The sequence below is a fragment of the Rattus norvegicus genome, chromosome 8 (genome assembly GCF_021556685.1).
Source record: "Rattus norvegicus strain SHRSP/BbbUtx chromosome 8, alternate assembly SHRSP_T2T, whole genome shotgun sequence".
Classification (NCBI taxonomy): domain Eukaryota; kingdom Metazoa; phylum Chordata; class Mammalia; order Rodentia; family Muridae; genus Rattus; species Rattus norvegicus.
In genome coordinates, this window is record NC_141541.1 from 121,511,073 (window position 1) to 121,532,251 (window position 21,179).

At 41.4% G+C, this 21,179-nt stretch overlaps 1 protein-coding gene across 50 annotated transcripts in view; it reads left to right on the forward strand.

The window, feature by feature from the left end:
* The window catches only part of Clasp2 (cytoplasmic linker associated protein 2), a 181,493-nt gene that overhangs the window by 91,164 nt on the left and 69,150 nt on the right, over window positions 1-21,179 (forward strand). For all 50 annotated transcript variants that reach the window (XM_087560097.1, XM_087560099.1, XM_087560105.1 and 47 more), the window contains 9 exons: window positions 7,203-7,295; window positions 9,772-9,917; window positions 13,186-13,321; window positions 14,274-14,344; window positions 15,895-15,954; window positions 17,600-17,677; window positions 18,409-18,576; window positions 19,107-19,162; window positions 19,927-20,100. In XM_087560097.1, the coding sequence (XP_087416223.1) occupies window positions 7,203-7,295; window positions 9,772-9,917; window positions 13,186-13,321; window positions 14,274-14,344; window positions 15,895-15,954; window positions 17,600-17,677; window positions 18,409-18,576; window positions 19,107-19,162; window positions 19,927-20,100 (982 nt within the window). The remainder of the gene's footprint in view (window positions 1-7,202; window positions 7,296-9,771; window positions 9,918-13,185; window positions 13,322-14,273; window positions 14,345-15,894; window positions 15,955-17,599; window positions 17,678-18,408; window positions 18,577-19,106; window positions 19,163-19,926; window positions 20,101-21,179) is intronic.

Sequence of the window (21,179 nt, forward strand, 5' to 3'; positions counted from 1 at the left end):
CTGTTAGTCATTTCATGTCAACGAACAAGTAAACACTGCAGTGTTTATAGTAGTAAAGTGACATGGCCTTGGACCAGTGCTGCTCGGCGTATTCTTCTACAGCGCTAAGTCTGAAATTCTGTCCCTTCCAGCCCTGTGTGAGTGGTTTATGTGTCCTTACTGCTGCTGCTGTTCAGTCCGTTCCCAGCTTCTGCTAGCCTGTGCTCTGCTGCAGCGAGGGGTTCTGTTGATAAGGTTTATCTGTTTGTTGCTTTGAGTTGTGTTGTTGTTTTGGTTTTTGAGCGGGTTCTTCTGTGTAGTCATGACTTTCAGAACTGGCTATGTATACCAGACTGGCCTCAGATCACAGAGGTGTACCTGCTTCTGCGTCCTGATGAAAGGTTTTAACCTTCTGCTGTGACTGAAGGCCTGCTTTTGTAATGATCCTCCTGCCTCCAACTCCCAAGCATGCTGGGATTGCAGGCGCCAACACGCCAGCTTTCACAGGAGCCTCTCCAGGGTGTCATTGGTGTGGAATTGCGAAGCCGTAGCTCGTTTGTTTCCCTAGATTTTGCTGTATGGGATGACTATACCACTGCTAAGGAAGGTGTGATTAGGTAGCTCATTTCCAGAGCTTTTTGCTGTGGGAAAAGGCTTCTTCCCTATAAGAAAGTGCTTTATCTTTCTTTCTTCTAAGGTTTTTACCAAAAACCAAGAAACCACACACACACACACACACACACACACACACACACACACACACACACACACAGAGAGAGAGAGAGAGAGAGAGAGAGAGAGAGAGTCAGTCAGTCAGTCAGTCAGTCAGAGAAAGAAAAATTAAATGTGCATTTCTTCACACTCTGTCTGTTTGTCCTTCCTGCCTGACAGAATGCTGCTCTGTCATGGATGTCCATGCTGAGCGTGTTCTTGAAAAGGTTATGGAGCTTTGTTTGCACACTGCCTTACACTGTGTGAGCTTTGTTTGCACACTGCCTTACACTGTGTGAGCTTTGTTTACACACTGTCTTACACTGTGTGAGCTTTGTTTACACACTGTCTTACACTGTGTGAGCTTTGTTTACACACTGCCTTACACTGTGGGAGCTTTGTTTACACACTGTCTTACACTGTGTGAGCTTTGTTTGCACACTGCCTTACACTGTGTGAGCTTTGTTTGCACACTGCCTTACACTGTGTGAGCTTTGTTTGCACACTGCCTTACACTGTGTGAGCTTTGTTTGTACACTGCCTTACACTGTGTGAGCTTTGTTTACACACTGTCTTACACTGTGTGAGCTTTGTTTGCACACTGTCTTACACTGTGTGAGCTTTGTTTGCACACTGCCTTACACTGTGTGAGCTTTGTTTACACACTGCCTTACACTGTGTGAGCTTTGTTTGCACACTGCCTTACACTGTGGGAGCTTTGTTTGCACACTGCCTTACACTGTGGGAGCTTTATTTGCACACTGCCTTACACTGGGAGCTGTTAGGCCCCGTCAAAGGAAAAGCTGTCCTTAAGTTATTTAAGGTCTTAAAAAGTTACAGGAAAGCTTTAAAAATGCTTCTAGTTTACGTGTATTTGAAACGGATTTTTCTCTTAAGATTCGTTCTCTCTTTGTATTTTGTAGGCTTTTCAAATAAGGAAATGGTCAGTGTTGTAGGAACAGTTGTGGGACTTGTGTGAACTTGATCATTGTTCATTGTCCAGTGTGTTTTCCAGAATGGGTCCTTAGCGAGTCACGGAAGCCATGGGCTGCGACCTCAGGAAGGAGAGCAGGCTTCCCAGCCACTGTCGCCACAGCATCACTGCTTCTAGAGAGTCTGTGTCTTCAGAGCCCGTGCTGTCATTAAAGTAGAGCTTTCCTTTCATTAAACTCTAACGTAGCTGGGGCTGAGTCAGCTGTGCTTGCTGTCCTCATTGTGCTGCACTGCTCCTGTGAGACCTTGCCCTCTGGCCAGACCTTACTGTTCCTTGTGCTGTTCGGGACATCTGTCTGCCGTTACCGAGGGATCAGCTGCACTAGCTCTACAAGCATCTTAACTTAGGACTTGTTAGTGTGCAATCAAGGATGTTATGATGATTCAGTTCGGTAGTGCGATGGTAAGCACATGCCTGCTATGTCCACACCCTAAATGTTGATATATTCTTCTTTCTTCTTTTATTTTCCTTTAATATATTTTAAAATTAAAATATAATAAATCTCCATCCTTTGCTTTCCTCCCTCCAACCCCTTCCATATTCTCCCTCAACCTTCTCAATTTGATGACCTCTTTTATATTATTGTCACATATACAAAGATGGACAACCTTGAGTTCATTTTTCTTGATTATGTGTATATGACTTAGGGCTGACCATTTGTATTGGATAACCACTTATGGGGCTCTGCTCTCAGAAATGCAAACGCTCCCTCTCTCAGCAGCCACTAGTTGCCTGTAGTTCTTTGTCTGAGTGAGATTTTCCTCCTCCTGCATTGGCTTCCCTAGTGATACTGTCATTGGGTAGCTCTTTAACAGCAGGCTCCCCAGTCCTCTGGCTTTTACTGTCTTCCCACCTCTCTCCTGTAATATCCCCTGAACTTTAGGGGACCCTGTATCCATTGGGACCGGGCTCCCCACTGTGTTCAGTTCTGTGCTAGCCTTTGCTGTCTCCCCTTCCCTCTCCTCTACATCCCTCCCTCCCTGCTTCTCTCTCAAGATTTCTTTTATTATTTTAAGTGCATCAGTGTTTCGTCTGTTTGTATGTATATCCAGCACATGCATGCCTGGTGCCTACAGAGGTTGGAAGAAATTGTTGGATTCCTTGGGATTGGAGTTACAGATGGTTGTGAGCCACCATGTGGGTCCTGCACATTGAACCCAGGGTCTCTCTGCAAGAGCAACAAGTGTTCTTAACTACTGAGCCAACTCTGGCTCCGGTTGTTTTCTGTAGGGACCTCCATTTGCTGAACAGAGAAGCTTCTTCGATGAGGAGGGAGAGCTATGTTTACCTGTGCACAGAAGGATAAGCATTAGACTGCAGTTGGGAATTATGCAGTAAAGCGGCCGTAGTTCTCTTCTGAGATCCTTGACCTCACGAGTTTGCAGTGGTTGGCTAGGTTTCCAGCAGCAAGCATGTTTTCCCTCCTGTTGAGCGTGCTTTAAGTCCATTTGACAACTTTTGATTACCACAAAGATTGAGTTACTGCTGTGGTACCTTTAGGTATTTGCATGCTGGTCAGTGTTCTGATTCATTGGTACCACACTGGATTCAATCAATTGCATCCCTTCCTCGATAGCTTACATAGTACTTTCTGGCACTGTAGAAGCCAGAACACAGGAAGGAGGCTTTCAGGTTCGTTCTACCTTGATCTGTCCAATTCCTGGGTTTTCAGCAACAGTATCTTCCCTTCAACCTCTGTGAAGGAACTGAGGGAAACAGCAATACAATATCCTATATTGTTTTGGAAATCACTTGGATTACTGTGAGCAACTTGAATGGAGGTTTCTCATGCCTGGTACTAGGGCATTTTGTTAAGTAAGCTATGGCTTTTGTAGGAAGTTTGGTCAGCCCAAGTGCTATAACTTCATTTAAGGTAGTTGAGGTGTGTGGGTGTGGGTGTGTGGGTATGGGTGTGGGTGTGTGGGTGTGTGCTCACATACATACATTTACATACATTGTATGTAATTTAATTTTAGGTAAATATAAAATAGTATGGTCCCCTGAGGTTTTACTAACGGCCTTGGCATTGTCATTCAGCCCTCCTGTATTCCCTCCCCCTCCCAGTTAGCCTTCCTCCCCATTTCCCCTATTTCCTCCTTCATATTGTACTTGGTAACCTCCTTTCCAATTGGATGAAACATCAGGTTTTGTGTTGAGTGTGGTGTTGTTGATGTTGTTGTTTGGTTTTTGGTTTTTTTGAGATAGGGTTTCTCTGTGTACCCCTGGCTGTTCTTGAACTCTGTAGACTGGGCAGGCCTTGAACACAGACATCTGCCTTCCTCTGACTGGATTAAGGACCTGTGCCGCAGCTGACTGAAACATCAGTTTCTGACTACCTTCCCACCTTCGTTCATGCATCGTCGTCTCACACACTGCATGCTCCTGCACGGGGCTCCGCTGCTGCTCCAGCACACAGCACACACGTGGCCGCAGCATCTATCTTTCCACTGACCTGTGCTTCGCTTCTTACCCAGGCTCTGAAACTGTAGTTTCTTGCAATAACATCATTCATAATGCATTGATATCTTAATAGTTTTGATTTTTAAATACTCCTTTTGCAAAAGCACAATTATGGATATTTCTAAACTTTAACAGTTTTTCCGTTTCATAGCCCAGAAAGTTTGGCTGCAGAAAGATAGTTACAGAGCACACAGCTCTTACTACATACCACAAATGCTCAGCAGTCCCACATCCATGCTGTTAAGTCATGTCTGTGCTCTCTTGGAAGTACTTGTTTTCTGCAGCCATCAGAAGGCTGCCTTGTGATCACAGGATCATGGGTTATGGCCTGCCCTCACCCCAAGCCAGTGCCTCCAGTGTTCCACAGCCTCCTGGTGCCTTCTTTGTCACCGGGCTCACAGATTTCAGTGACCTGTGTGAATTCAAGCTTCTGGTTTTCTGGAGCTTTCTAGCTGTCTCTTAAACATCGCTGACTTTTTTTTTTTTTTTTTTCGGAGCTGGGACCGAACCCAGGGCCTTGCGCTTGCTAGGCAAGCGCTCTACCACTGAGCTAAATCCCCAACCCCTCTGACTTTTACTATTAGAAAAGAAGTGTGCTAGTAAGATGTTTGCTGGATAAGGGAGCTTCCCCCCAAAGCTTCCAACCTGAAGTTGATCCCTGGAACCCTCATGGTAAAAGGAAAAAGCCAGTGGCACAAAGGAAAAACTGAAGGAGGTGTGCAGTTTGGTGGCTGGGTGTTTGCCTAGTATCACAAGGTCCCACACTTGATCCCCAGAAGCTGGGAAAAAATAATGGACTGTATGTCTTCCAAACACTGCTCTGTTCTAGGTCCATGTCCTCTCCTGTTGAGCTGTCTGTATTTGATACTTTTTCTTTTTTTTTTTTTCCTTTCTTTTCTTTTCTTTTTTTCGGAGCTGGGGACTGAACCCAGGGCCTTGCACTTGCTAGGCAAGTGCTCTACCACTGAGCTAAATCCCCAATCCCGATACTTTTTCTTTAAAGATGTTATTTAAAATTTTTTTCATGCTAGGCATGATGGTACACACCTTTATCTAGCATTTGGGAGACAGAGGCAGGTGGATCTCTGAGTTCAAGTCCTGCCTGGTCTACAAAGTCAGTCTAGGACAGCCAGGGCTCTGCTAAACAGAGATACCCTGTCTTGAAAAAAATTTTTTTCATACAATGTATTTTTCCCTTCCCTCTAAACCTTCCAACTTCCTATTTTTTTTTTCCTCACTAAACAAGCAAACAATAAAAGCACACACAAAAGCATGGAGTTCATTTTGGGTTGAACAGCTATTCCTCCTGAGCACAAGTGCTGCCCGGCCTGTGGTGATTACCCAGTGTCAATCTAAAGCTGATTCGGGGGCTCCAGAGATGGCTCCACAGTTACGAGCATTTGCTTCTCTCGTAGAGGACACAGTTGGATGTGATGGCTCACAGCTGTCCTGAACTCATGTCTAGGCTGTCTACTGACCTCCACAGGCACTGTGCACACATGTGCTGCATGTCCGTGTGTGCAGGCAAAACACACACACAAAACTAACAGTGAAAAGCCTCTGTCTCTGTCTCCCCCCCTTCTCTCTGTGTGCGCACGTGTGTGTGTGAGTGTGAGTGTGTGTGAGTGTGTGTGAGTGTGTGTATGTGTGTGTGAGTGTGAGTGTGTGTGAGTGTGTGTATGTGTGTGTGAGTGTGAGTGTGTGTGAGTGTGTGTGAGTGTGTGAGTGTGTGTATGTGTGTGTGAGTGTGAGTGTGTGTGAGTGTGTGTGCGTGTGTGTGCGTGTGTGAGTGTGTGTGTGAGTGTGTGTGAGTGTGTGTATGTGTGTGTGAGTGTGAGTGTGTGAGTGTGTGTATGTGTGTGTGAGTGTGTGTATGTGTGTGTGAGTGTGTGTGAGTGTGTGTGTGCGTGTGTGAGTGTGTGTGTGCGCGTGCGCGCATCCGTTTGCATCTCCCCTTCTCTGCACCCGCATTTGCTTCCTTACATTTTCCCAGCTTCTAATCACTTACCATTCTGGAAGCACCCAAAGCAACTGGCCTAATTGTTTTCTTTGTTCTCGGTTTTGTTGTAATAGTTGTAAAACAGTGTTTCCCACTTTCCTCCCCTCCTAACAGTCTGTTTCAGATCCATTTCCTTTGCAAATGGATCCTTCTTTATTTGTTCAGTTAATACTAAAGATGATTAAGGGTTACTAGACCCTCTCTTCCTCCTTGCATCTTGTTGCTTCATGACTTCTTCAACAAGTGGCTTTATCTAGCACCTGTATGTTGATTATATCTAATTTTACCTCTAAGCCAGACCTCTCCTGAGCATTAAAGTCATTTCTTTTAGGGATCTCAGATATATCTCATACCCAATCTGTCTAAAATCAGAATCACAATCTCCCTTCTTAACACTTGATCTTCCAGTGTTCTTTATGTGGAAACCGTCATTCAGTCAGCTGTAGAAGTTAGAAAACAAGGGGTCATTCTACAACAGATTCTTAACCCAGTGTTTGTAGACCTAGGAGAGACACGAGGAACACAGGGACAGATGACTTGAAAAATTAGGGAGTTACTGGAGTGAAATTTTGAGTTAGTTTTCCCCTATTTCGTGGTTTAGAGAAGGTCTTTACATTGTCTTCCAAGATAGCACCTTATACAATTAGACGTGGTATTTATAATAAATATATTATGTTTGTTATATATTATAAACATATATGCTTAGTCTATTCTTGCACGAACCATTTTCCCAATAGTTTTACAAAACTGAAGTATGTCTTTTAAACAGTAGTTTGTAACAGTATATAAATGCAGTTTTGGGAAAGTGCTTCTTTTTTGGTTCCTTGGACATGTGCTCCATTGGAAGCATTGTAGAAGCATGTTTGATGTTGTTCATGTGGGGACAAGTAGCAAAGAGGGCAGAAAGGAAGGTTATTGGGGCGTCTATTGTCTGTAACAGTCTCCACTGAAAGTCTAGTGTGAAATGGCCTTACTGTATGAGAGAATTTCCAACACTGGTGCATCATTTTCTGTTGTTTACAGCAAGAAATGTTCTAATTTTAAATATTTTCTTTTAAGATCTATTCTAGTCGAGAACTTGAAGAAACGTTAAATAAGATCAGGGAAATTCTGTCAGATGACAAACATGACTGGGACCAGCGTGCCAACGCAGTAAGTCCTCGCTCTTTGTCTTCTTCATAGCGCTCCTGTCGAGAGCAGCTGAGAGGGGTCATAAGTTAAAACCTGACGGGTGACATTTATAGGCGTGATCGGCTTTGGGTGGCCTTTTCTTCTTCTGTTTTTGCTGATTACGTCAGTGTGTGTCCCACAGCCTAGTAGCCTATCCCCTTTGGCTTGTGAGGTTGAGAGAGCTCTGACCTGGCCTCTCTGGAGTCACCCAGCTGCTTCCCAGCACCATTTTCAGTGCAGCTTGAGTCATGAGGACTGGCCAGAGAAGAGATTGGCTTCTCCTGTGGATTCAGGATTTGTTTAATATTGACCTAATTTTGCAGCTATGTGTCTATTCATCTGACTCTTAAATATAGTAAATGCGGGTGAATTATTTATAAACATTTTGAGCTAGGAATAGCTTATTTATAGTAGATTTCTTAAAATCTACTATAAATACTTAAAGTATTAGATAAATCTTAAAATAATGTTTGTGTTGACATTAGTTTTATATTGTATTTCACATCCTGTGATGTCAATTTTGTCAAATGACAGTGACTCTTCTCAGTATCGTCAAGGCCAGGAAAGGGCCAATTTGAAGATGCCTGTGCTCTCAAAGCTTCCAGTCCGACTAATCAAGCGCCTTCCTGACCAGTACTGCTTTTACGACATCATACAGTACAGACGGCTTTTCATCTCTGTGTTTGGAAGTCGATAGTTTTGAATGTGTAACATATTGTTCTTAACACAGAAAATAGTGCTCTGACTTTGTTTAAATATGGTTTTTATTTCTTTTCAAGTTCTACAACACACATAAATCACAATTTAAAAAGTTACACAACTTTTCCACCTATGACCTATGGAGAAACATCACAGATTAAAATATATGAGATGAGCTTGAATCTGAAGGATTTTTGTTTTCCTTTCAAAGTAGTCCTTCAGACATAATAATAATTCAGTAGTCTGAATGTTTTTTGGAGTATGTCATGTTCTTTGTGCATTCAGATGTATGTGAAAACAAACAAAATGGGGCTGGGGATTTAGCTCAGTGGTAGAGCGCTCGCCTAGGAAGCGCAAGGCCCTGGGTTCGGTCCCCAGCTCCGAAAAAAAGAACCAAAAAAAAAACCAACCAAACAAACAAACAAACAAAAAAAAACAAATGTAATACTCTCCACTCCTTTTATTAAACTAAGCCATGCTTAATCCCTTGCTCTGTTATAGGTAACAAAATGTACCTATGCAATATACATGCTTGCACATGTTAAGCATATATTGGTTGCTCAGATATTTACCGAGTGCTGATAGATGTGAACATACATTCTTTAGTTTGATATATGTATGTATAACTCATTAAACTCACTCTCATTTGACCATTATTCGGATTTTTAAGATTTTTTTTTTCTTTTTTCATACTAATGATGTAGGAGGGGGTGTTTTTGTTTATTCAGATAGGATCTTTCTGGTATCCTTGGCTTGTCCTACAGCTTGCTGTATAAAGGAAACAGCCACTCAGAGAGACACAGACAGACAGACAGACACAGAGACAGAGACAGAGAATTGGCCTACCTTTGCCCCCTGAGTATGAGATTAAATTAAATCACCACCAGGCTCAGCTTTAATGCCATAGTTAATGTCCTTCTGCTCCCTTTTTCCTTTGATATGGTGTTAATAAGTATTCCATCACTGAACTGAGGCCCAAACCTGCACATCCTTGTAGCAATTCTGTGCCGATAGGCTAGAGTACTTACATGTGGGTTCCTGGTAAAGAGTATACGCAGTTTTATTTCAGTCGATGAGTAAAGGTTTTAGTCCTTCACACTTTACTCAAACTTTTTGTGAGCATGTATTTTCTCTCTGGTACTATCAAGTTTGTATGGTTTCTGCCTGTCTGACATACAGAAAACATTTTTCTTCCAACGTTGGCTTCCCTGTCATATGCAGCTGGATACAGCTTTATATATTTACTTTACCCAGTTGACTATTAATTTTTCTTTTTCTCTATTTTCATTTCTTATGTGTTGATTGTGTCATACTTGCTTAGCACGTATGAGATCTTGGGTTTGCGCTTAAACACACTCTTTCACAAACACACACACATGCACACACACAGGAAGAGAGCAGGAGAGACAGGGATATGAGACTATTACTAGGTAATGACAGTGGTTGTCCAGTGTTGCGAATGTACTTAAATGCCACCAATTAAATATTTTAAAATGGTACATTTTAGTGTTTATTACATTTCACTGTACTTTGAGAAAGAATGATTAAAAATTTAAATCTACTTTTACATAGAAATGTACCTGTCCACGTGTAACTACACTTGTAATGCTGCTCTTCCAGGAAGCTTTTGGTTGTTTATTTACATGGTGCACTCATGTGACTACAGCAAGAAAACCTTCAGGTTTTAGATGATGTAATTTGGATACCTTCTTTGTAGGCTGCGTCAGCGTTTGTATCAATAATGAAATTTCTCTTTCAGCTTAAGAAAATCAGATCACTACTTGTTGCTGGGGCTGCACAGTATGACTGCTTCTTCCAGCATTTGCGTTTGTTGGACGGCGCACTTAAGCTGTCTGCGAAGGACCTCAGATCCCAGGTGGTCAGGGAAGCTTGCATCACCGTTGCGTAAGCTCGTCTCTCTTGGGCTGAGGGTTTCTGTTTGTTCTTTACACAGGGTCTTACCTTCTTCAGCCTTCTTCTGCTTTCCCAAGTGCTAGGATAAAAAAGGTGTGCCACCATATCTGGCATGCTTTTTAATTTTTTATGAATGAACATAGAACTCATTAAATCAGATTTCATTAAGTAAAGCAGTACTAGGATCGCCCCCAAAGATGCTGACATATGAACCCAAAAATGATTTATATTATACATACAGATTCAATTATTTGATTTTTTTTTCTTCTTTTCTTTTTGTTATTTTTTAAGTTTTTTCCTTTGCTGAGATTGTGGCACTGTGATAAAGTACTTGCTTACCATGTGTGAGCCATGGAGTGAGACCCTAGCACGAGTTAAAAGATATTTCACATAATCTTTACACAAGATAATCTTTACACAAACTGTAGGTGTATAGGGAAAAAATGAGTGGGTCTAGAATTGGCTATACTCATTTTTCTCATTCCTAATTTGTCTATTAAGTACTCCATTTCTGATATCTTAGCAAATTAGAATCCTAACCATTAATTTATCAAAATTGATTTGTATATCGTCTTCTCCTGAAATCATATTTACCGCTGAGTACTGTTGTTTCATAGATGGTTATCAGCATATCTTTTGAAGACGGGGAGCCCAGAGGTACCTGCAGTACATCTTGTAATTACTATTGTGATACTGTCTAAGGAAAGAAAGGGAATGTAAAAATTATAAGTATTTCAAGAAAAGGAAGAAACTGCCAGCCAGCTGATGTAATTATCCTATGCAGGGACTCTGTGATGACTTGTAATCAAGGGATGTTAGCAAAGTTGCCCTGTGAAGCCAGTATAGTAAAGTAATGCTATAAACAACAAAACAAACAAACAAAGAGTTAATCAGTGTAACCTTAAATATACGTAAAAGCCAATAAAGTGGCTCAGTGGCTGAGAGCACTGGCAGCCAAGTCTGCACCCTAAATTCAGTTCCCTGGCCTCAGACGGTAGGAGAGCTGAGCCGTCCATGTTCGAGTCCTCTCACTTGGCTTGTCTGACATTGCACTTATATGTACACAAAATAAGAAAATAAGTTTTAAAAAGAAAACCAAAATATACTTGGACTAGGAAAACTGCAGAGTATGTAAGTAACTTTGGTCTGTGCTCCGAAGACAGAGCTGGGATACTTTAAAAATACAAATTAAGAGGCTGCAGAGATGGTTCAGCGGTTAAGAGCACTGGCTGCTCTTCCACAGGTCCTGAGTTCAATTCCCAGCAACCACATGGTGGCTCACAACCATCTGTAATGAGATCCGATGTCCTCTTCTGGTGTCTGAAGACAGACAGCAACAGTGTACTTATATATAATAAATCTTTAAAAAAAATACAACATAACAGAGCAGTGTGGTCATAGCTGTCCTGACCTGCCACTGCCTTAGACATGTAGGGTAGAAGTAGGGACTTACACACAGCAAGGCAGCCGCACTAAATTAGGGATCTAGAGAGCAAGTTTCAAAAGGTAGGATAGCCAAGTATGCAGAACAGTGGAGAAAAGAGGCACACAGCCAAAGAGCTGTAGAAATCTATGTAATCCTGAGTCTAGCTTAACACCGATCTGTTCACATGAAAGCTACAGCTTCCTGGGAAGTAGAAAAAAATATTTCTTCCAACACTGAAGCAAACCCCAATTCCCAGGGCTCATTTAGGAAAACATTCAAACCTGACTGAATTCCCAGAATTCTTGTTAGCACACAGAATATTGAGCAAAGACCCCAGTAAAGTCACTGTACAGGATCTGTACTAAGCCTCTTGCTGCAGGCCTTTCCTCTTTCAGCAAGCTTCTCAAAGCTCATTCCCATGTGTGTCACCTGCCCACTGGAACAGAGCTCACACTTCTCAGAGGAAGACACTAGACTTGAGCTGAGAGGTTGGGAAACTGACTTTATACCTGAGCACGCGGACATAGGTCTAAGGCTGCAGTTCCTCTCTGAATCAAAAACCTAAAGGTTGGCCCAACTGACAGTCAACTTCTGAACACAGTGATAATGTCTCTAGTGCCAGCACTTGGCAGGTGGTAATAGGATCCAGAGTTAGAGATCATCTTGGCTATGAGGGAGTTCAAGGCCTGCATGGGCTACATTAAGACCTTATCTCTGAAAAATAAAACATTAATAAAATAAAGATTCTGTATATGTTGAAATTGATGAACATCACAAACATTGTCAAGGTTGTCATTACCTATAACTTCTCTAAGTGTTTTAACTGAAGCTAGACAGGGATCATAGGGCCACTCAGTGAGTAAGCTGCTTGCTGTGCTAGCATTTGGGTTTGCTGTATGCCCTTCTAATTTCAGCACTGGGAAGAAAGAAACAGGAAGAGTCCCAGACTGGTTGGCCAGCCAGCCAATGTACATCTTAGTTGGTGGTCCCAGGCTGCTGAGGGGGAATGGATAGTATTCCTGAGGATGACTACAGAAGTAGTCACCCATACTATACATTTGTGCACATGCGCACATAGAGCTAAGGGAGGGAGGAGGAGAGTGGTGCTTAATTACAGATGTAGAAAGGGAATACAATTGTTCTTAAGATTAGTGAATTTATAGGAGATACTTGAGTTGTATTTTTAGTTGTGGATACTTAAATCCAGCCCAGCAATACCAGAATATTTGTGACAACTGCCGCTCAAAAAAAAAAAAAAAAAAAAACAAAAACAAAAAACAAACAAACAAACAAAAAAAACCCAATCACTCAATTAATCAAAAAGGTAATGTTTTACAAAACATTGCTTTGGGTAAGATCTGGAACTTAAAAAGAGTTAAGCATTTTGGACTTTAGGTTGTTGGGGCATCAAAATGGAAATATCTTACATGGACCCACAATTTTACTTAATGTTTACTTAGAATGAATAGTTCTATTCTGGGATCGCATAGCCTGTGATCTGAACATGTCTCTACACAGGGAGAGTACCAGTTTTGTCTTTGCACTGCCAGTTATTAGATAGGAAAAAGCGAAGAAGGTATAGTACCTAGAGGGTGGGTTCAGGTTCAGCTCATGGCGGAGGCATGGATAAACCCAGCCTGGCCTCGAGGTCTGGGCCCTCATCAGCCAGGCATGCGGTGCACACCTGTGCTATCTGTACCTGGAAGGGGAGGGGGATGAGAAGTGCAGCTCCATATCAAATGTGAGGCTAGCCTTAGAATATAAAACTCTTTCTCAAAATAAATAAATCCTTTCTGTATTTAATATTTAAGTAGTTTTTGTGTTCTTTTGTAGCCATCTTTCAACGGTTTTGGGAAACAAGTTTGATCATGGCGCTGAAGCCATTGTACCTACGCTTTTTAATCTTGTCCCCAATAGTGCAAAAGTCATGGCAACTTCTGGATGTGCAGCAATCAGATTTATTATTCGGGTAGGTTTCTTACAGAGTCTCTCCGACACATGTCCTTAATTAAGTCATATTATTACTGTTTTTACATCTAAAGGAAAGAAAATTACTTTTAAGTTATTTTTCTGATAATAACTATAATTATTATTAATTATAATTAAAGCAAAGCAATTATTATAGAGCACATAATAATACAAAAGATTACAAAGTATAATCATTTGAATATGGACCATAATGCACATGTACACTTTTGTCTGTGATTGTAGTTGTTGCAGGTAGTGAGGAAAACAGCACATTCTTAGTGTGGGATACTAGATACCTAGAGATTTTGATAACAATGTTATAATTTCCTAAAATATCAGAAACAGGGTGCTTAATGGCTAAATCAAGAATGGGAAAAGTGAGTATAGCCACAACCGAAGTGATACATTTATGCTAAGTTCTGTGTTTAGGATAAGCACTTTACTGCTTACTTCACTAAAGAAGAGCATAAGAACTGGAAACTGGGGACCATTATCTATTGCTTCCTTGAGTCTAAGAACTGCGTTTCACCCAGAATGAAAGTTCCATTAAAATCACCATTTCACAGTAGACTGTATCACAGTTGTTAGGAGTGTAAGTGTACTGTGGTTGTCATCTTGGTCATTAGTTCTGTGCTCGAGTGCGCGCACGCGCACGCGCACACATACACACACACACATACAGAGAGAGAGAGAGAGAGAGAGAGAGAGAGAGAGAGAGAGAGAGACTTCACAAGTCTTTCTGTGCCTGTGAACAGTTTGTCTTTGCTACGTATTGGTAACCTGGCAACTGTCTCTTAAAAACTATCCCATCACCATTCTTACTCTAATTAGGGAATTTGAGTTGCTTTAGATTGATTTGCACTTTTGTCCTGGCTGTCCATGACTAAGTGTAAGACAACAGAAGCACTCCGTGGTGTGCAGTGTTTGATGCTTCTGTACATTATCTTTTCCAGCATACCCACGTACCCCGACTTATACCTTTAATAACAAGCAACTGCACATCAAAGTCAGTTCCTGTGAGGAGGTAAGTTTTAGGGGAAAGGGTTTTTAGGATACATTTTACCATTAGGTAACTCATTGAATTCTAAGTTTAGTTTAACAATTAGTTATAACTTCTTAATATTACCTTTTCCATTAAATCCATGATACAATTTTTCAAATTTGTTTACCTTTACTCCTAAGTCTGTGTGTATGTGCCATAGTACACTCGTGGAAGTGAGAAGACAGCTTTCCAGAATCAGTTCTTCTTTTCAACTGTGTGTATCCTGGGACTCAAAATCAGGATACCAGGCTGGTTGTGAGCACTCTTCCTTGCCTAGCCGACTCTCGAGCCCATGATACCAGTGTTTTAACCACATGCCATTTAAGGGAAAGTGGATAAAGCAATTGCTGTGAGCACTTATGTTTTTCATGTTTGTCACTTAAGCTGTGGTGTAGTAGTTCACTGGTTGCCTTGTTTTCCAGAGTGTACAGTTAGAAATAGCTAGAAGTCTACAAGTTTCACTGTTGTATATCTCAGCGTATATGTAAATTATAAAGCTAGTGAGTTCATTCTATAGATTGTAGATTGAACATTAAGAGTTCATAATTTTGTGTGTAGAAGACAGGAAATAGACAAATCAGCTTTGTTGGTCCCTTTCTTTCTCTCCATGGTTTGTGGAAACAAAGATTCATTTACTTCGAAAGAAGGCCTTGCAGTATAGCTGGGCTGTCCCTGACCTTAGAATTGTTCTGCCTTTGGTTCTCAGCTGCAAAGATTTCAGGCTATGCACCACCACACCTAGCTTGATTTCTTCAAAACATATTGCCATCAGTGATTAGGACCAAAGGACTAATGGGGTGGGTACATCTGTGGTTCAGCACTTGCCTAACACTGGAGGACCAAAGCCGCAGTGAGTGTAGGGAAAGGACTTGTGTCTTTAGACCCAGTATCTGTGCATTGAATGTTGGAGAGTGATCAGTTTGCAGAGCGATTTGTCATTGGACAATGGCTGAATAAGGCATTATGTCCTTTATGTCGCCTAAAAGTGTTAGACCAGTTATATAGTCACCTCTTTGAAATCTTTAGGAGTCAGAAAATAGGAGCCCACAGGTGAAATCTGGCCAATGGCTCATTTTCCGGAGCCTACAAATGGAAAACAAAATGGCCAAAGTTGAGAACTAGAGGTTAGGAGAAAATGCATGTGACTTCGCTTTAAGATTCTATGTAATTATCACTGCATATTTCCTTACATGTGTGATGTGTGTCGGGACTACATAGCACGTATGAAGTCCAGGGACTGCTTTGTAGAATTTGTTCTCAACGTTCGCTTTGATGTGTGCCTCCCTTTTTCTGGGCTCCATCATAAATTCTTCTATTTAACAAGTATTTTGAAGTTAAATTATAGGACTCAAACTCTCTTTGAGCTGTCTAGCATGATAATGGCTAAATCCTTTAAATTTGTTTTGTTTTTCTAATTAGGATAATCTGAAAGTGAGTCTTGTGTGTTTTATTTAGATGCAGAGTATAGTATGGGGAAAGAAAGCAATGTGTTGCTCACAATGTTTAATTGTAATGTGACATTTGTTTTTCAGACGTTCATTTGAATTTTTAGATCTGCTGTTGCAAGAGTGGCAGACTCATTCGCTAGAGAGGTAGGCACCCACCGGTACCAGCACACATAAAGAGTTTCCTCCTCCTTCCTTCCTGTGACAGCAGGCACACAGAAGGTGTTGTTTACATGAGGTCTCATCTGTCCAGGGTGTTTGTTCTTGCTTGTCTTACTTAGGGCTGGGATGCCGTGCTCCTCCTGTGCCTCAGGTTTGGTGTTGGGTGACAGCCCCTTAAGTAGATTAGGTTATGTATGATCCTCCACATTGCATTGGGTAGCATTTTACAAAGCACATATGAGGTAAGTTTCATGAGCTGCAGTCTTGAAATGGCTTCCTGTTTTAAGTAAGAGAATTGTTTGGAAGAGAAATCTGTGGGATATTCCTCCACACTAGCCGAGGCATTCACTGGACAGCATGTGCTTTAACTCTGGGATGCAGGGGAGTACGGACAGCTCATTGGCTCTTCCCAGGGCTATGCATGTACTATTTCGTGACACTTTTCAGTTTTGAAGCCTCAGCAATAAGCTACATTTTTATTGACTATATTGTTGATTTCTATTTTAATGGATTTTTCCACATTTATTTTTAATTAAAAAAAATTATATGTGAGTGTGGGTACCCCAGGAAACCAAAGGTGTCAGATGCCCTGAGGCTGGAGTTATAGGTAGCCACGAGTTGCCTAGCGTGGGAACTGGGAACCAAACTGATCACCTGCAACAACAGTATGTGCTCTTAACTGCTAAGACCTTACAGGTCTGGTGTTTTGTTTTTGTTTTTGTTTTTGTTTTTGTTTTTGTTTTTAATTGAAAATTTTTTTAACATAGGCACAAGTAATTCATGTTTCGTTTGATTTTTGGCAGCTACTCTTTGATTTATTGGTTAGATCAATGGTTCTCAGCTTCTGAGTCCTGACCCATTTGGTGGTCAAACAACCCTTTCACAGGAGTTGCATAACAGATACTTACATTACAGTTAATGACAATAGCAAAATTGCAGTTTTGTAGTAGCAACAAAATACTTTGTGGTTTTGTGGGGGGCCACAAGATGGGGAACTGTACTAAAGGGTCACAGCATTAGGAAGGTTGAGACCCACTGGGTTAGGTCAGACTCGGAGCAAATCATTTCCTACAGTAATGGAAGAGTAAGGAACCCACCACACAGGCTTTCCACCATCAGTCAAGTTTATAATTTTAAATTTAAATATCACATATTTATTTACCTGTTGTCAGGATTCTATAACAATACTTACTTCCAGATTTGTAGTCTCAGAAGTACCAGAAAGAAGCAGTGTATGGGTGAGCTGTTAGGGAAGACTGTTAGAAAATCCTCCGGTCTTTGACCAGGCCAGACCTGCAGTCCCAGCTAGTGGGGATAGAACCTAAGCCAGGTTATCCAGGCTGCATAGAAAGACCTATCTCAATAGGAAAGGAGAGAGGGCTGTTAGATGTGGAATTGCACACTTGTAACCTCAGCACGCTGGAGGCTGACGGCCAAAGATTCTGAGTTCAAGACCATCCTAGACTGTGTGGTGGGAAGTGGGGTGGGGATGTTACAGTCTTAATTATTTGGCTAATTAATCTTTCAGTTTTCTCTCTCCTTTGGGGTAGGTGTGTATTATATGAGAATAACTGTTGTATGTGGTGAAATACATATGAAATATTAACGTAAAGGTGCCTTTATTGTATAGACATGCAGCTGTTTTGGTTGAAACGATTAAGAAGGGAATTCATGATGCTGATGCTGAGGCCAGAGTGGAGGCAAGAAAGTAAGTTTGTACTGTATTTTTGTGACAATGTGATTAGTCATATTTAAGGTGTTGTGTTACTTTTAAGGAATTATGTTGAGAAGTGATTCTATCACCAACTTCCCAATGACTCTGTTGGACTAACTCTCCAGCAAACTTGAAGTGCATTTTATCCACTAACGCTGGCTAGGCATGTCATAACCTACTAGTTGTGACCGGTGCAGTCACCGTCAGAGACTACTCACCTTCCATTGCCAATAAGAAAGCCAAGTTTACTGAGTAGGAACTGTGCATCTGATACTAAGGAAGGCTCTTGGTACCCCACATCTGCTTTGAGACAGGTTCTCACTCTGTATCCTTGGCTAGCCTGGAATTTAATATGTAGACCAGGCTGGCCTTGAATTGACAGAGATCTGACCCCCTCTACCTCCTGAGCACTGGTATTGAAGACATATGCTACCACAGCTAGACTCTTTTTAACTTTTTAATCCTGAAGCTAGTCCTCAAGAGGGTTCTGTTTCCATAGTTGCTTCTGGAGTTTGAGGTCCAGGTCACTCAAGGACATGTGAGCTATGAGTGGCCACAACTGGACTGTGAACTGAGATCTGTTTTTCTCAAAACCTTAAGTTTTTCCACTGGAATTTGTTCAGTTTACACAGTTTTTACCCGACACGAAGACTGCATTGAACATGCGAGTTTGTGTTCCTGTAGTCATGACCAGCTGTCACTGATGTCCCTTTCTTTCTTTACAGGACATACATGGGTCTTAGAAACCACTTTCCTGGTGAAGCTGAAACATTGTACAACTCCCTCGAGCCATCCTATCAGAAAAGTCTTCAAACATACTTAAAGAGTTCTGGAAGTGTAGCTTCTCTTCCACAGTCAGACAGGTCCTCGTCAAGCTCACAAGAAAGCCTCAAGTAAGGCCATATGCTTGGACGCTCATGTGTTCCTCTCCCCAACTTGCATAGCTTGCATCTACCAAGACCGTGAAAACTGGTGGCCTTGTCGTTGATTTCTTTGACCCATGGTTAGGTTAATGAGTCCCATTTTGTTTCTATGGAAGTGTAGGACCACTTGACTTCTGTGTGCTTTCGATACCATAAAATAATTGATGTAGTGAGTAGTGCGTTCCCAGCATGTGACAGTGGAGGGGTCACATGAGACAAGACTGGTGTGCCAAGCTGCCTGTATGCTGGTAAGAGCCATGCGGTCTCTGTCTTCTAAGTGAAGTACTTCCGGGTGCAACATTGAGTTGTCTGTGCTGAAGAGCAGAGTAATGTAACCTGGTCTCCATTTGTTCATTGTCAATTATTTCGTTTTATAGCTAATTCTTGAAAACAACTGTTTTTAAAGGAAAATGTCTCAACTTTCTTGACAGCTGCTATTTCGTTCTTATCAGAATGATTAACCAAGTCTTTTTACTAAAAACATTCTTTTTACCTTTCAGTCGTCCTTTTTCATCTAAGTGGTCAACAGCAAATCCTTCAGCTGTAGCTGGAAGAGGTAATTACTTCTTTGAGTAAGAGTTACATCTGATGTTGTTCTAAGTAGTAGTGCCTAAAGTGCTTTGATGTGCTCTACAGTAAGAAAATATTTTCATGGCCCAGTGTCACAGATCATGGGGACACACTGTGACTCTGGACCTGTCTAGCAGCTGAGGCTTTGGGGAAAGAGCTTAGCTTTTTACTGATCCACTGTGTCTCTTGTGTTTCATTGCTTTAAAATGTGGGTTAGGACCCACTCAGATGACTTTACAGCTGTCACTGAGTTAGAGCTCATAATATATTCAAACTCTTGTAAAAACTAGAGCTAAATGTCAGTCTAATGTCTTGGCTCAGACTTCCTAAGAGTAACAAAACTCCACTAATTTTTAAATATCCCTCGTCCTAGACTAACTTTTCTTGCATTTTCTAATAGTAAAGAATAATAACTCTCATATATTTTAGTGTTTTCTTTCTACAAATCAGTCTTAAACATCTCTCTTCTGTTACCAAACATCCTTGTCAATTTGATAATCAAAAGTCATTTTTTTCCATGAGAGAAAAATGAAACAAAGAACTATTCAGAATTACTGAAGAAAACTTTTATCTTAACTAAAACTGAGCATTCTGACTTTAGGGTGATGTTTATGGTGTTGGCCACTGGGCCCCTGCTGCCTTGTGGACTGTGTGTTGCCACAGACGATGAGTTCGCAATGATTTTGAGTTCATGTGTCTTCCTTTCCTTTGCAGCTATTTAAGTAATATAGGCTAATTTGTTTTCTATAGTGTCGGTGGGAGGCAGCAAAGCCAGCCCCCTTCCAGGAAGCCTGCAGCGCTCTCGAAGTGACATTGACGTGAATGCCGCCGCCGGTGCCAAGGCGCATCATGCTGCTGGACAGGCTGTGCGAAGTGGGCGTTTAGGCGCAGGTGCCCTGAATCCAGGTTCCTATGCATCACTAGGTAAGACAGCTCATTCCCTCTCCTGTGCTCTCAGTGACAACAGAATAAAATGCCACACTTATTTCTGGTTCATTCTCGCTTGTTTGGAATGACCTGTGTACTCGTCAGCCACCTGGTCTGGGCTTGTCTCTGTTGTTTTCCTCCTCATCCTGATCAGACATACTGTTCTTGATTCCACCGGTGCCCGTGGAATTTCCATAACCGCACTGAAGACGAACCTCCCTGGGGGTTACAGAGGGGAGACTCGGGCTTTGAAAACATCTGCTGTTTCCTTCGTCGTATTTCTGTCCCTTTACCTTTGGGGCCAAGGGAGGACTGTAATGGGCTTCTGTGTCTAATCAAAGCTTAGGCATACATTCCAAATGCCGTTCATAGTTGGTTTTTTTCTGTATGTTTTAAAAGTTTAAGGCTAGTTATCCATGTTGAATCTCTGATGCACACTTCTGTTTTTTGCCTCTGGTTGTAGTGCAGAACACTAGCAGATCGGTTACAGGCGTAAAGTAAAGGGCACAGAGATTTGGTGAATGCTAGAATGGTAGTGTTTTATAAGTTGCAACGTGTTACACACCATGTTATAATACATCCCAGATGACCAGACTCTTGAACAAAATTGTAATACAATTTATTGAAAACCTAACAGATAAGAATTCATCTAATCTCACATCACTGAAAAAATTTCCAAATCTAAATACACCATGGTCTTAATTTAAGTCTAATATATGAAATATAAACTCAGAGACTGTTTGTGCCACCCTCCACAAAAAGAAAAACTCAAATAAGGTATAAATAGATCATAAGAGTAAAATAGATATCAAATTTGCCTATAATATGAATATATTGGAAAGTTTGAGAATGTGTTGGACTGTTGATGAGAGCATGATGAACTGGTCCTTGCCACACAGTGCTGAGTCAGTTAGCGATGGCGCATGACTTCTGAATGGCAGTTGAATACTTGAAGCTTTGTTAACTGTTTAGAGTTTGGATCCAGGGCCAGCATGATGGCTCAGGTAAAAGTTCAGTAAGTAACATCCTGATAAAAGGAGAGACCTTATTCTTGTAAATTGTCCTCTGACTTCTAT